This window comes from Cylas formicarius, unplaced genomic scaffold (assembly GCF_029955315.1).
Source record: "Cylas formicarius isolate icCylForm1 unplaced genomic scaffold, icCylForm1.1 PGA_scaffold_1__22_contigs__length_36826433, whole genome shotgun sequence".
Lineage (NCBI taxonomy): Eukaryota > Metazoa > Arthropoda > Insecta > Coleoptera > Brentidae > Cylas > Cylas formicarius.
This window is the reverse complement of record NW_026844264.1, coordinates 9,843,404-9,858,479: the sequence shown is the minus strand read 5'-3', so window position 1 is coordinate 9,858,479 and position 15,076 is coordinate 9,843,404. Positions and strand designations below refer to the sequence as shown.

The window sequence follows — 15,076 nt, the reverse complement described above, 5'->3', positions numbered from 1 at the left end:
AAAGTATAGTGTCACTATTTTTACTACAAAGAGAATGAAAGTCAACATCGGATAAAAAATGAAATTATATATGGACAATAAACTTATTCAAAATGTACAGTTTTTTAATAATCTGGGTCTATATATTGATGAGAATATGAAATTTTTAGGTCATTTCAAGTACCTCTCCAAGCAGTCATTTGAAATGAGTTGTATTCAAATAAAGATGTATTATCGTACGCCATGAAAATACGATTATGTAATAGTCTTGTGTGTAATTGCCTTGTGTATTACCCATGTTTAGACACTGTGACCTTTTATCGACTACAGAAAATTCGCTGTCGCCTTATCCGCAACTTACGCAAATTTGGTTAAAATAAAAAATGTTTTCGAGCACAACTTCCTGTGCTATTCGAAGCGTTTAGTAAATTCCAACATTCCTAAATATTTTAATTATAAATTAGTATATAGGAAATTCATGACTCGAATCTGGAACACTAAGTCATATTCACTATGCCGTAACCTAAAACTGAAAAGTTTGGATATTTTTTTATATATAATGCAGTAATTTTATTTTACCACTTAGATCACTATCAGAAATCAAACTTACATGATTAGTGCAAAACTTTTAATTTCTATTTAAACAACTGATGTATAAATTATGTGTAAATGAATTTGTAATTGTAATTGTACTTAGATATGGATTAAGTGTGGGTGGCCACACAAGTCCATGTAATTGTAATAAAGACTATTAATGTTAGCGTTATGATTTATTTAATAACGTACCCTGTTTCTTAAAATGGAAGGCAATGAAATGATGATGAAATCATTAATGAAAATCTATGTTATAACGTGTTCCGTTTGATACGTCTATGTGGATCATCTCTGCATGTCGATCGGATCTGGCTCTGTGTTGCACAAAGGTCATACCGAATTAAGGTGTTTAAGTTGCAATCTTACGCGCGATGTCTGCAAAAATCGGAGACCGTGTCAGTTCAAATATACCATGAAGATTAACTTTAAGAAAAAGTTGAAGAGATTGTTTAAATTTTTCCGCGCCGACCGATTTTCTGAGTATTTATTCAAGATCACCTATACAAATTAAATTTGAGAGGTACGTTGTTGTAACTGATCATCTACAGAGTGTTGTTTCAGAATAGTGCTGAAAGGGCCTGTCACAATTTTTTACAGAGCTTTTAGACGACAAACAGCATTTTATTCTTCTTTAGTTATACAGAAAATCGGAAATCCCATTTTAATATGGACGATTACATGAAGGAGACGTTGGGACTAGAAGTGGAAGATGTAGAGCAAGCGATGAAGAAGTTCGCATGGGCGGACTACATGGTATTTCTTCTGATGTTAGCTATGTGCTTGGTGATAGGTGCGTATTTCGGGTTTTGGAAAAAATCCAGCGGTGCTCAGGACTATCTTGTCGGCGGGAGAAATATGAAGACCCTTCCTGTAGCCATGTCATTGGTAGCGAGGTACCTTCCGAATCACCCCAACAAAACAACTGCAGTAACATCATGCATTTTAGTTATATTAGTGGAATTTCGCTGCTTGGAATACCCACCGAAGTGTATGTGTACGGTATTCAGTACGCCTACATACTAGGAGGATTTTTGCTGATGAGTCTCGTCATGTCTTACGTGTATCTACCAGTTTTTCACGGCCTCAACCTCACGTCAACCTACGAGGTAAAAACATTATCCGTTACAACTTCCTATTTACACGCATTTTCAGTATCTCGAGATGAGGTTCGACAAGAAAGTGCATCTGTTTGGGTCACTGCTATTTGCAATAAGCACAGTAAGTGGTTGTACACTGTTGTAGTTGTTCCGATCATATCTGTTTTAATTTTAGATAACTTGGCTACCATTAGTCATATACGTTCCAGCGTTAGCCTTTAACCAAGGTAGCAAACCTGAAAGCCCAAGTTAAAGAACAATACTAATACTCCATCTTGTCTTATTTTAGTTACTGGTATCAACGTGCACTTGATAACACCGGTTGTGTGTGTCATCTGCATATTCTACACCTCCATGGTAAGTTCACCATCACATTCATCAGCGCAATTGACGTTGTTCTATTTTCTTTAAGGGAGGCATAAAAGCTGTCGTGTGGACGGACGTTATCCAAATCGTAATCATGTTCGGAGCCACATTCTTGGTGGCCGCCAAAGGTACCATAGACGTCGGGGGTCTTGAAAGTTTGGTGCATAGAAATCTGGACTCGGGCAGAATCGAAGGTCCAAAGTAACCGACGTTATCCTAAAAGTCTTTTGCCGCAAATTAAATAGCATCGTTTTCAGTCTGGACATCGATCCCATGGCAAGGCACACCTTGTGGTCACTTGTGATTGGAGGGTTCTTCCACGTAATGCATTCAGGGGCGGTGAACCAAAACATGGTCCAGAGATATTTAGCTCTCCCTTCCCTACGGGCAGCTAGAGTGTAATAGTAATTAATACATTTCTTAGCAATTAGCATTTTCTGAAAGAAATGTTCTTTTAATTCCCATTGTTTTTGCAGTGCATTGTGGTTGTTCTTCGTAGGCGTGGTGGTTATAGTGAGCACTTGCTCGTATCTGGGGCTCTTGATATATGCTACATTTCATAAGTGCGACCCATTGACGACCATGGTATGTTAAATACTACCTTAAACTTGAAAAATATTCGTACGTTATATTCTAGCTTGCCAGAGAAAAAGACCAGCTATTACCCTTGTTGGTTATGGTCGTTTTGGGAGATTTCCCTGGACTTCCTGGTATCTGCCTAGCCGGCAATTTTAGTGCCGCTTTGAGGTGACTGCTTATTTCGATACCCCTCCCACGTGTAGCAATTTCGTTTCAGCTCGTTATCTACTGGACTGAATTCCATGGCAGCAGTGGTTTTGGAAGATTTCTACAAACCGTTTTTTAGGAGGGACCTAACGAGAGAACAGACGAATCTATTGATGAAGTTAACGGTGATTATATTCGGGTGCATTTGCGTCGCTTTGGTGTTCATAGCGGAAAAAATGGGCCAAGTTTTGCAGGTAGACACTGGAGGCCATTATTCGACGTGATCTTTAATGTTGCCTTTTAGTTGCAAATAAGTATAAGCGCAATCTCCAACGGGCCGGCCTTGGGGATATTTACCATGGGGATGATGATACCTTGGATAAATGCGCAGGTATGTTCTCAGCGAAGGTCATAAGTGAGCTAAAGCTATTGTTTTCAGGGTTGCTTGATAGGTGGTGTATCGTCGCTGGTTATCATGAGTTGGTGGTGTATTAGGACTACTAGTTTGGTGGCTTCTGGTGATTTAACTTTTCCGGAGAAGCCAGTGAGCACGGATGGCTGCCATTACAGCTTTACCCCGAAACATTCGCGGTTGAGTACGAATTTCAGCGACATCGTCCATACAGAGTAAGAATTCTTTTATCGATTATGATATTATTTTAATATAAATACGAGTTAATATCAAAATAACATTAGAACTAAACAAAAACATTGTTCCCAACGCACCATCTCCCATGTTGTTTGACTTTGACTGCTGAACACTGCCACCAGATTAATCGTTACACATGACTCGACAGATCCAGAAAACCTAAAGTCATTTGCTTTGTCAGAAAGTATTAAAAGTTGAAAATAAAATCAGACACTTCAGGCGAACTCCAAGGTGGATTCGAATTTTTTGCGAGATTCGCAACCTTTAACCCACTTTGTGAAGAATGTGATTTTTTGTGTAGTAGACGAATGCATTAACGAGCTAAGCATTCTGAGCACTATAAACTCAAGGAATGAGGAATGCCTCAAAGTTCAACCAGTAACTTATAGGAGCGTTGAGGACCGCTACATGGGTCAGGAACGTCATGCTGATTGTCGCATCGGATCAACGCGTGACGATTTCGATAAATTGTCTCGAGATATCGTGACTTTGCAGATGATACTGACCGAAACGTGCATCGAGATTGCACAATGCGATGTCTACAAAACGTTGCAAAACTCCGTGAAAACAATTAAACTTATGAATGAGGAAGAGGAGCAGCTGCTACGAGATGAGCAGAATTCTGGAAACATCATGCAGGAATTAGAAAGACAGTACCAAGAGGAGAGGCTGAATAGTAATCGTGCCATCGACGAAACAGACGCGAAGATACAAACGCTGAGATTTGAAGTGGAAGATGTCAACTTGTACGGTCAGCACGAAGTGGAATATTTTAACAAATGGGAAAAGGCCAGAGTCGAGCAGAATAGGTTAAAATGGACGGAAAAAGAAAGGCACCACCAATCGGAAATGGAGAAAATGGCGACGAATATTAGTTTGGAGAATAAATGTCATACAGCGTTGGTAAATTTTTTAAACGAAAGCAGAGTCGACTACCTGGATGACATTCAGTACTGGATGAAACGGTACGATGAGGAAACGGAACAATTGGAAGGGGATATGATTCGTTTGAGAACGGATCTGGAGAGAATAACTCTCGACAGGATCAGAATGCAAAAGGAGTTCTCCAAACGATCTGATGAGATCAGCGATTGGCTGGAGTACAAGGATATTAAGAGGCAGAAAGAAGAACAGGAATTAAAAGAGATATCGGCTGCCACCAAGATTCAAGCTTGGTGGCGGGCTGTTATGTACAGGAAGAAGTTGGGGCCGTACCGAAAGAAAAAGAAGGGCAAGAAAAATAAAAAAAAGAAGAAATAGACCAAATAAATTTTGATTTTCTTTCACAAATCGTTTCGTTCTTTCAGTGAGAAATTCATGATCTACCGATTGTCCTACTTGTGGTACACGTTGGTGGGCACCTTCCTCGCGATATTTATAGGTCTGGTGGCCAGTTTTATGAACAAACCTGAGGATCCCCGGGACGTGGATCCAAAACTTTTGGCGCCTTTCGTCAGAAAATGGATCAAGCCCAGGGAATATCCGAACGAGCCTACGGATGGGATTATTTACGCTTACGGCTCCTCACAGGTGGGTATTTCGAATAAAAGATGGGTTTTATTTCACCCTATACGCCCTGTGTGACCTTGACCCACAATGGTTGCATAATATTTTCTATAGTATATGTTATTTATTGGGTTTTCTATTTTGTCTATTATTTCTGTCCTTTTTCTGTCATTTACGTATATTTTGAATATTTTTTCTGATTTTGTTTTTAGGAATATAAGGAAAACGGAGCCCGTGATAGAGTTTCTAATAATGACATTCCATTAGAAGACCGGAAAGTAGCAGAGATTTCCTAATTGAAATGTTTTCTGTATTATTGCTCACAAATAAATTTCCATAACGGTAGTGTTTTAATGATCTAATTGGCTTTAAATTCCACCAAAAATATTGCTTAATTTAAGCCGGCGGTTATTCATTCAAGAATGTAACAGTTAAATATTTTAAATCTTTAAGTATGAATCAATCGTATCACATTTCAAGTGTATGCGCCATCTAGTGTACCCTACATGACACGGCCGTCTCAAGCTACAGGTTTCTTTAATAAGATTTGCACATGTTAAGCCACACACACATATTGATTCCCGCGTTATTGCGATTGCTAAATTACTTAAAATTAGTATTTTTATATTCCAAATATGATTATTTGTCTTCCGTTATATATGAAGATAATGTATATATGCTATTAGGAAATTTTGTCACCATATCGTAGCATATAAATATTACAGATAATCATTTGATACCTCGTATTCGCTAAAACGTCATTTGACTTTTGTCGCTATGGGTAACCACCTTTATCGCTACATTTATCGATCGCGGCATATCTTGCGTCAGCTGGCATTTGGCAACGAAAACTTGTTTGCCAGGCAGCAAGGCAAGACGCTTTCTGGTTTAGTTGTGTCGGGTCTCCTTTGGTGTAAATTCTTTTTTTTAAATCCCGGTTCAAACAATTACACCCGATGCCGGCAGTGAACAAATAAATTAATTTATACTAGTGTTAAATAAGCTTGTATAAGTTATAATAACAAGGCAATTTAATCGATATTTTAATTCTCACGGGTAAGCCAATTTATTTTGGAACAAAAAACAAGTCAGCGGATGTTTTAAATTTTTGCGTGTCATTAAATTTGCAAATTTTAGTGCCTAAATAAAATTGACCTCCGTTCTTTGTTTAATATTTAATTTGTTAACGCGCATTTATTTCGTTTTTTATCACGATTTGTCCGGCTCGAAAAATACCGAAAACGATTTCCATAGAAATTTAAATGACGGTTGAGTAATTCCCCACTTGTATTTCTTGTATAATTTTCGTAATTGGTTCGTTTTAATGTTCAAACAATCGTAATTTTTGCTATCTGCAATTTTCACAAATTTCATCGTGAATGTAATATTTTTGAAGCTAACTTAAAAAAAATTATATCGTATATCATAATCGTTGTATGTATAGGTATAAATGAACCAAAAGGAACGTAGATAAGATTTATTTTCCAATCCCAGAGAACGCGGCTCGTAAATACTTCAAGATCGATTTTTTCTATCGTTAGATGAGCATTTTAAAAAGATGCCCCTGATTTTTGATTTATATCTAATCTCGTCTAGTTTAACGTGTAGACCAATATTAACTTCGTTTTGTTGTTATTATAGATCACTTTATGGTGGCCTATTGAAATTGAAAAAATATATATAATGTATATTTATAACATTTATTTATTATTGTTATTATTATTTATAGTTTTTCAGAAATTATATTTCAACAACAAGAAATCCGCATCAGACATTACATAAGCCTACAAAACAAAATAGTAAACTAATAATGTTCTTTCAGCATGTGATTTCAAATAGATACAAATTATGGTTTTATTTTTACTCATTTCTGAAAAAGGTGTGGTTCTTTAATAGATTTATAATAGGATAAGCAAGACGTTTTGCCCCACGTGAGTCCCATTTTTTTTTTAAAGCGGTAATAAAGGTATTGTTATTGGAAATCTCCACGGGACTGAGAGCATTATACATTGGGCAAGTGAATAGAAGGTGTTAAATTATTTCAAATTTATTAGTGCTGGAACATTTATAATAATAAATATGATTTAACCAAATGGAAAATGGATGATTAATTAATTGGTTGTTATTGAGACCACAATATCATTGGTTGTACGCGGTCTTACCCTGGATTGATCTCAACAAAATTAACAAACTACGTCCTGCAACATTCATTGGCCCATTTAGACTGACGTTATCTCTAACACTTTTGACGTTTGATAATAAAAATATAACGTTTAACACTATTTATCAATTTGCCGTAATATTTTTCCCAAACGATGATTTTTTTCTGCTGCTTCCATACTCGCAGTAGCAGAATTTTTCTTTGCAGAACAATCCGTATACTCAGTTGATCACTCATGGCAGAAAAACAGGCGTCCTTTTCGTAAGTATAACAATTTCGTACAGTTTTTCGTTAGTTAGAATTCCAATGCACTAATTTAACTTTCATTTGGAAATAAGTATGTTCTTCGAACACCAAGCTGATATACTCAACTTCATATTCACATCAGTTTTGATTGATAATTGCTTTATATCATTTTAGGCTGCTGCCGAAAATCATCAATGGCGGAATCGCCGGCATCATCGGCGTGACGTGCGTATTCCCTTTGGATTTGGTCAAAACCAGACTCCAAAACCAACAGATTGGTCCCAAGGGCGAAAAAATGTATTCGAGCATGTAAGAAAAAGAAATAACCGGAACTAAGTTCGTAACTGTCGGATAACGTCTCGCTCATTCTAGGCTAGACGCGTTCAAAAAAATCCACAAACAGGAAGGCTTTTTCGGTATGTACAGAGGGTCCGCGGTAAATATCCTTCTCATAACTCCCGAAAAGGCGATAAAATTGGCGGCCAACGATTTTTTCCGATATCACTTACAGACGAAAGACAAGTACGGTTTGCTGTCACTGTTGTTCCGACATTAGGTTTTGCCTAATTCCTTTGCTTCAGGACTTTGCCTATGATCAGGCAAATGTTGGCAGGCGGTTTAGCCGGCCTTTGCCAGATCGTGATCACCACTCCCATGGAGCTACTAAAGATACAACTGCAGGACGCTGGCAGGGTAGCCGCTCAGGCAGCGATAGGTGGTGATACTGGCCTGCCCGGACTGAAACTGTCATACGTTTGATCGATTTTAGGTGGTAAGACCGTACATAGAACGTCGGCCACGCAAATTGCTCTCGGTTTGTTTAAACAGCAGGGAATATTGGGGCTTTATAAGGGAACGGGTGCGACTATGTTGAGAGACGTGTCGTTTTCCGTCATCTATTTCCCATTGTTCGCTACCCTCAACGATTTGGGCCCTAGAAAGAGTGACGGATCGGGTAGGTGGTCACTGTATTCATTAGTTCCTCTAAAAGGCGACTCATTTCAGGGGAGGCGGTATTCTGGTGTTCGTTTTTATCTGGGTGCGCGGCAGGATCGCTTGCCGCTCTCTCGGTGAACCCTTTCGATGTCGTCAAGACACGATTGCAAGCCCTAAGTAAAGCGGAAGGGGAAAGATCCTACACCGGAATCGGTAACGCCTTTATGTGAGTAAACCAAAGCCGCCGATTCCACAGGGATTATCGTGATTTTATCTCTGTAGCAACATCATGAGGTACGAAGGCCCCACCGCGTTCTTCAAGGGCGGCGCCTGCAGGATGATAGTAATAGCGCCCTTATTTGGGATCGCACAAACTGTATATTATTTGGGGGTGGCGGAACGGCTGTTGGGAATTAAAAGAGGTTAAGAGTTTTTCTTGCTATAATCATCGTCGGTATCAAAAGTTCTCCATGTAGTTGCCGTTTATTATATTCGGTTGCCTCGTCCCCTGAGATTATTTACGATGGCTTAAATTTTCGTGATACAAAGTTTAAGTTCGTGCTTCACAATTTAAACCTCAGTATTATTAGCTAGGGCTCTCTTGTATTTATATTTCAACTGTTTAGCTTGGGCGTACATATCTACATGGGTAACGATGACAATAAATCCGCAAAGTTGGCCCGGCGAAATTGGGTTTGCCGCAACTCGTGGTCAAAGCTTTAATTTTATTACGTTTTAATTTTATTAATTTCTGTAATCGATTGTTGTCGGGTGTGAATTATATACAGATTACTGTCAATTCATTTTACAATAACTAAGAATGTAATTTAAAATTGTTGAAGATAATAATGTTGTATTTTATGTGGGCGAAGGATGATGAAATAAAGATGCAATAAAGTGGCGAGGTTTTTTTTCATCCAAAACCAATGGAGTCCTCTAGCTCAGACTCTGCGGAACTAAATTTTGTTGTCCTGGCTACGTTGGTTAGGCCATTTTTTTAAAACTAGGAAAAACATTCTTTTGACTTTGTCACTTTTATATTTCCTCTTTTTGAAGTGGCTGGGATAAAGCTTTTATTCTCATGCGAAAGCAGTATTCCCCAGTTTCCGAATTGGAGCCCTGATCAGGGAACGCTCTCAGGAACCATTTATACATATACCAAGCCAAGCCAAATAATACGTGGCAATATCCAGAAACAAGTCACTTATCGCTTCAGTTGTTCTGAAGAGTTTGTGAACAACAAGGCTCGACTGTAGGGAACATGAAGTTCGAATATCTTAACCCCTGGTTGTGATGTGATGTGATGTGTTACCACCAGTGTGGACTCACTAGGTTCGATAAAGGGCTGAGAGTTCTGCCTTGTTGATGGCGATCCTTACATCTTGGCTAGTTTGTAGTCTATTCTGTCCGCTTTCAGGACTAATCAAGCATTTAAGGTACCATTAAAATGGAAGTTTCCAAAAACTAACTACATGTTCAAAGAATTTTTTTTATTCTGTCTATTATCTGGAATAGAACAGATGCTTTGTAGAAAAAAATTAAAATGTGCGCCTCAAAAAATTACTAAAGTAATACATAAAAAAAGGTCAATTGGAGTGCCGATGTTTAGTTCGAGGTCTAGGTAGTTTTCAAAATTGAAATATCTATAACAATGCCATGAAGAAAATAAGAAGCCAGGGACAAAGATGATAAATGTTGGAAGAAAGATGTAAAAGCAAAGCAAAAACAGGGCCGGTGAATCAGAAAATCCCTATACCTCGTGGCCCCATGATGAACATTAAAACCTTTGACTCTGGCTGGCTAGTAAATACGAGGCCTGTTGTGAACAAGTAATTTTGAAAACAGGCGCCCATAAAGACAGCTGAAACCGAGTTTCCAGTCTGAGAAAAGTAAAATTTGAATAGAAGGAGAAACATGACCGAACAGTCTCAATCCATAACAAAACGTTATACAACTGTTTTATAATTGTTGGAGGCTTTCTCTGTCTTCAAGAAGAAGAGCGGGCTAGTTTAACACACTGCATTATGCCAATGTAGATAAAATATGGTGCCACATAGTTCCAATTTCACTGGAGCATATTACTTTGCGCTTAGGTTAAAAATTTCATACAAGTAAAATGAAATACAAACGGATAAATATAAAATATTTGTTGCTAGAAAGTTACGCGAACTTTTAATACAGTGCATTCAAGAGCATATTAATAAAATGTAATTGTACGAACGGCATTCGTGACAGTTTAGAATAGCGCACTAAATAATATTACTGATTTAATTATTACCATCCGTTTCCCGAGAAATATTTTATTTAAGACATTTTCGTGACAACGTCATTCGCTCGCGTGAAATATGTAAAACTGATAAAGTTTTGAACGATTTTTTTTATACGCGTTTGCACAGTGTAGCGTTTCTGGGAAAAATTAATTTCAGGGGTCCACCATGACCGAGCGCAGCGAGTCTTTTAAGTAAGTACCAGCGTAATAGCCTCCGTATTTCTGATGTATTAATGATCTCTCCTTCGTCGACAGTTTAATCCCGAAAATATTGAACGGAGGCATTGCGGGATGGATTGGTATCGCCTGCGTATTTCCGCTCGATCTGGTAAAGACGAGGCTGCAGAAGCAGCAAGTGGGTCCGGACGGACAAAAGATTTACAACAGCATGTAAGGTATTCGGAGGCTGCTTCTTTTTATGCCCCTATAATAATTTTGTCTGAACTAGATTCGACGCGTTTAGGAAAATCTACAAAACGGAAGGTATACGAGGTATGTACCGAGGTTCCGCCGTGTTAATGCTGCTGGTCACCCCTGAAAAAGCTATAAAACTCTCCTCTAATGATTTCTTCAGGTACCATCTGCGAACGCAAGACAGGTATGCCAGAACACGATTTCAAAAATATTATTCTTAATCGTCTCGTTCATCCCCTATAATGTTTTCTGCTTAAATTTACACTAGAATTAGAATTAGAGTTCCTTTCATTTCCGTCTGACATTACAATAACAATACTATGTACAACACATAGCTAATAATGTATAAAGACAAGTAAATAATATTTCATTTACACAAACGATACTTTAAAGCAATTAAAAAATTCACTAATATTATAAAAACAACCATTTATTAGAAGCGTCGATTGGTTCTTTATTTCCGTATGCGGTAGATGAATAATTTTAGTTAATCAATCAGTCTAGACCGTTCAAGGGAACCCTAAGGTTGAAGCAATTGCGGGTAACTTGTTTCACGGTTTAATATACATCGAAGTTGTTTCTAAAAATGCGAATACTAAGTTCGAGAATTGCCGGATCTAAAAATGACATGACTCGTTTTATCACAGAGCGAGCATGCTCCTGAGGGTCCTCTTCTGGCTTTTGAAGAAATCTACTATTGATAAGTATGATACCCAGAAGCAAACCCTGTACCTCAGCTATTTTACCATGATACATGTTAATAAGTTGCTTTGTTGTAAATTTCTTAAAAGAAAACAGAATGAGTTAATTTTCTGAAGATAAATTGTCACAGTGATTTTTTCAAATTAAATTTTTGTCTACTGTAATTCGAAGAAGCTTTGTGCTATTCACCCTTAGGAGTCTTTCTTCAGCAACTCTCATATTAAGAGAAAGTTCGTTTCCTAATTGGGGGTGATGGGACCGAATCTAATTTGTTTTATTTGTGTTTATTTACAAATAATTTTAGCTGGACCACTCGACCGATGTATCGAGATTTGTATTTATTTTTACTTCCAGTTTATGACTTTTTAAAGAGAACACGTAACTGCAATCGACCGCAAACTTTACAGAGACACAATCAGGACCAAGACATTCAAAAATACTATTTATGAAGTTAATAAAGAAATACGGTTTCAGGATAGAACCCTGAGGCATTTCAACATATTATTTCTTACTGCTTACTGTATTTGGTCTAAGCAACCGAAAGTCTGGTTGAGGTCGAAAAAACTACAACTGGACACTAGCCTCGCCACCATGTCACCGACATCTTCCGATAACACAAATGGATAGTGTCCGACGTAGAATTCCCTGTACGGAAACCAAACGGGATTTCAACTTGATAATCATTTATGAATATTTGTGAAATATCTTTAGTTAGTTAGAATTTCATTATAGATTTTAAGCCGATGAAAAAGTTAGTTCATTCAAATGACTCGATGAAAATAATCATCATTATTGTCAGCATTAAAATTAATAATTTCATTAAACTACTGCAAAATTTGTTGATTTATTCTACGAGAATACTTCATAACCACACTTTCACAATATCAATAGAAGAGTGCATCAATTTATAAATAATAGTTTGATAGGAATTCTTTGTATGCCAATCCAGTTCAAGGGTCTATAGACAATAATATTTCGACACAATTAAGATAATTAATAAAGTATAAACCCTGGTTAGCATTTTTTTATTTCAGACGCTTACCCATGTGGAGACAAATTTTAGCGGGAGGTATTACGGGAGTGGTCCAGATAGTCGTCACCACTCCTATGGAGCTGCTCAAGATCCAGCTACAAGATGCGGGTAGAGTGGCGGCCAAAGACGAAGCCATTAGAGGTTCAAAACTAAACTGATTAGATTTCGTTGCATTACCGTTGATGATTTCGTACAGCCGTAGCGCCTAAATTATCCGCAACGCGCCTGGCGATCGATCTGATCAAAGAAAGAGGATTCTTCGGCTTGTACAAGGGAACTTGGGCGACCATTCTGAGGGATGTGCCATTTTGCGTGGTATACTTTCCCCTTTTCGCGAATCTCGACGCGCTCGGGCCGAGGAAGAAGGACGGATCTGGTAGTTTTGATGAGTTTTAGTTACATTCTAACTCATATGCGTTGTTTTAGGCGACGCTGTATTTTGGTGTTCGTTTTTGTCTGGCCTGACCGCGGGAATGATCAGCGCCTTCATTGTCACTCCCTTTGACGTGATGAAAACTAGAATCCAGACCATCACCCAACAGCCCAAAGGAGAGCGTTCTCATACGAGCATTGCACAAGCATTCACGTAAGAATTTTTTTGTGTGCGTAATTCGAAGCTTTCGGAATGGTACTTGTTTCAGGGACATATTAAAATTCGAAGGCTACACGGCCTTCTTTAAGGGGGGTGCGTGTCGTATGATGGTCATTGCTCCATTGTATGCGATCATTCAGACCGTTTATTACGTGGGAGTGGCGGAATGGATCCTAGGGATACAAAAAGACGTGAAATCTAAATAAAAATAAAATTGTATTTATAGGAAAATATATTTTCTTAAAACAAGACAAAAACATTTTACTTTCATAGTGTTATGTACTTCATAGCCATCAATTATATTCATTTGAATATACAGCGAAAACATTTTAAACTGTACAGCGGTTACTTCTTGCAGCAGAGAACGGATTTGAAATGATACCTAGCAAAAAAAAAGCATCAAAATTCCTCTGTAATCATATTGAGAACATTGTGTCTAAAGGGGACACGACACACAATAGTAAAATAAAAATAATATATATAAATAAAAAAAAATAGTATAAAAACTGTAGAATCTGTAAAAAATCAAGCCTGGATGACGGCGGAGATACCAAACTTTATGGAATAAAGAAATCTACCAGAATGTGCGGCAATACAAAATAAGGAAAGAAAGGGAAACACTATTAAAATACCGTAAAATTTAACATTATCAGGTCATGCGTGATAATTATATGTACCAAAAAAAAGTCCGAGAAATACTGCAATATCGAAATATCCTTGACGCGAAAAAAAAGAAAGAAACATGGGAAATTTTTCTGGAAAATCTATTTTAAGGAATGAAGATCCCCAGAGCAAATAGAAGTGGTATATTTAAATAAAAATGCCTAACAAAAAATTTTAACATCTACTCCACATGAATTCCAGAGGATTGGCTGAAGTCAGAATTTATCGCACTAACCAAAAAGCAAGTGGCAAAACGTTTCTGTTCTGGTTTTATTCCTTAAAATAATTCAGTGTGTTAAGAAAGACCAGATTGTACCGAATCAATTGCCATTCCAAAGGTACAGAGATGTCAGTTGTGATGTGTTTGCTTATTTGATTAGGCACAAATGAAGAAGAATTTAACATACTTATAAACCTATTTTCGGATCAGACAGTTGTTCTAGAGTTGATGGCAGCGACACAGATAAGATAGCCATACAGAGAGGAGTGAGACAGGGATGCATTTCCTCACAGATTCTGTTTAATGTGTACTCCGAATACACATTTCGAGAAGTAGTGAAGAAATTAGAATTACCATAAATGGCAACAAGCTGAACAATATAATATGACACCAGCACGTTTACCAAGTATGTTTACAATAACTGATGGACCGAGTGACAATGTTTAGTTCACATTTTGGATTGGAATTGAACTTAAAACTAAACTACAGTTGGTAAGTAGAGAGAATATTCGTGAAGGCAAACTTCATCAATCCAAGTTAACAAAAAACCGGTGTTTGTCAGAATGTCATTGAAGCATTTGAACTCTGACTCTTTATAAAAATACTAAACATATCTTGCACACAGAACGTTACTATCCAAGATGTGCTACAAGGTATGAATAAAATGCCAGAATTGATAGACAGCATAAAATGTCGGAAACTCCAATACCTCGATCATATAATGAGGAACGGAAAATACTACGGATTACTACAAGAAATCCTGCAAGGCAAAATCAACAGCAAGGGAAGACCGAATCGAAGGACAATCCGCAAATCAGAATTGCCATGTTGTTAGCCAACATTTGAAACGGAGAGGCATTTAGAAAACAGAAGATGCCATTAGAATAACAATTTTATGGGATGTGGAAGCTAGTGCAAAATAT

The 15,076-nt window shown here is 37.6% G+C and overlaps 4 protein-coding genes across 5 annotated transcripts; all 4 read left to right on the top strand.

The window, feature by feature from the left end:
• The first annotated feature begins 886 nt into the window (after window positions 1–886).
• On the top strand, window positions 887–5,264 carry LOC132696816 (sodium-coupled monocarboxylate transporter 1-like). Its single transcript, XM_060661865.1, has 15 exons — window positions 887–1,093; window positions 1,171–1,466; window positions 1,520–1,679; window positions 1,726–1,791; window positions 1,846–1,897; window positions 1,960–2,027; window positions 2,083–2,237; window positions 2,294–2,434; window positions 2,513–2,621; window positions 2,674–2,783; window positions 2,833–3,016; window positions 3,067–3,153; window positions 3,202–3,389; window positions 4,719–4,941; window positions 5,130–5,264. The coding sequence occupies exons 2-15, from the start codon at window positions 1,240–1,242 to the stop codon at window positions 5,211–5,213; spliced, it is 1,854 nt and encodes a 617-aa protein (XP_060517848.1). The 5' UTR covers window positions 887–1,093; window positions 1,171–1,239; the 3' UTR covers window positions 5,214–5,264.
• On the top strand, window positions 3,398–4,710 carry LOC132696817 (dynein regulatory complex protein 9). The gene has a single exon (XM_060661866.1). The coding sequence runs from the start codon at window positions 3,820–3,822 to the stop codon at window positions 4,669–4,671; it is 852 nt and encodes a 283-aa protein (XP_060517849.1). The 5' UTR covers window positions 3,398–3,819; the 3' UTR covers window positions 4,672–4,710.
• Window positions 5,265–5,746: 482 nt separating the features above from the next.
• Window positions 5,747–9,157, top strand: LOC132696965 (mitochondrial glutamate carrier 1-like). 2 transcript variants are annotated; one of them, XM_060662166.1, is made up of 8 exons: window positions 5,747–5,973; window positions 7,286–7,339; window positions 7,499–7,633; window positions 7,697–7,846; window positions 7,906–8,039; window positions 8,094–8,279; window positions 8,330–8,486; window positions 8,543–9,157. In XM_060662166.1, the coding sequence occupies exons 2-8, from the start codon at window positions 7,314–7,316 to the stop codon at window positions 8,685–8,687; spliced, it is 933 nt and encodes a 310-aa protein (XP_060518149.1). In that variant the 5' UTR covers window positions 5,747–5,973; window positions 7,286–7,313; the 3' UTR covers window positions 8,688–9,157. The 2 variants fall into 2 exon arrangements, with proteins under 2 accessions (XP_060518149.1, XP_060518150.1); XM_060662167.1 differs by having other exon boundaries at window positions 7,265–7,339.
• Window positions 9,158–10,504: 1,347 nt separating this feature from the next.
• LOC132696320 (mitochondrial glutamate carrier 1-like) lies at window positions 10,505–13,476 on the top strand. The gene is made up of 7 exons (XM_060661074.1): window positions 10,505–10,721; window positions 10,785–10,919; window positions 10,978–11,127; window positions 12,680–12,819; window positions 12,875–13,054; window positions 13,105–13,264; window positions 13,320–13,476. Exons 1-7 carry the CDS (start codon window positions 10,696–10,698, stop codon window positions 13,474–13,476), a joined length of 948 nt encoding a protein of 315 aa, XP_060517057.1. The 5' UTR covers window positions 10,505–10,695.
• The last annotated feature ends 1,600 nt before the right edge of the window (window positions 13,477–15,076 follow it).

Excerpts from the sequence above, each read along its gene's own strand:
- LOC132696816 (XM_060661865.1), top strand. The coding sequence starts at position 1,240 with ATGGACGATTACATGAAGGAGACGTTGGGACTAGAAGTGGAAGATGTA. Across the intron at positions 2,028-2,082 it reads GCATATTCTACACCTCCATG|GGAGGCATAAAAGCTGTCGT; the intron begins GTAAGTTCACCA and ends ATTTTCTTTAAG. Across the intron at positions 2,784-2,832 it reads AATTTTAGTGCCGCTTTGAG|CTCGTTATCTACTGGACTGA; the intron begins GTGACTGCTTAT and ends ATTTCGTTTCAG.
- LOC132696817 (XM_060661866.1), top strand. The coding sequence starts at position 3,820 with ATGGGTCAGGAACGTCATGCTGATTGTCGCATCGGATCAACGCGTGAC.
- LOC132696965 (XM_060662166.1), top strand. The coding sequence starts at position 7,314 with ATGGCAGAAAAACAGGCGTCCTTTTC. Across the intron at positions 7,340-7,498 it reads GAAAAACAGGCGTCCTTTTC|GCTGCTGCCGAAAATCATCA; the intron begins GTAAGTATAACA and ends ATATCATTTTAG. Across the intron at positions 7,634-7,696 it reads GAAAAAATGTATTCGAGCAT|GCTAGACGCGTTCAAAAAAA; the intron begins GTAAGAAAAAGA and ends CGCTCATTCTAG.
- LOC132696320 (XM_060661074.1), top strand. The coding sequence starts at position 10,696 with ATGACCGAGCGCAGCGAGTCTTTTAA. Across the intron at positions 12,820-12,874 it reads CAAAGACGAAGCCATTAGAG|CCGTAGCGCCTAAATTATCC; the intron begins GTTCAAAACTAA and ends GATTTCGTACAG. Across the intron at positions 13,265-13,319 it reads AGCATTGCACAAGCATTCAC|GGACATATTAAAATTCGAAG; the intron begins GTAAGAATTTTT and ends TACTTGTTTCAG.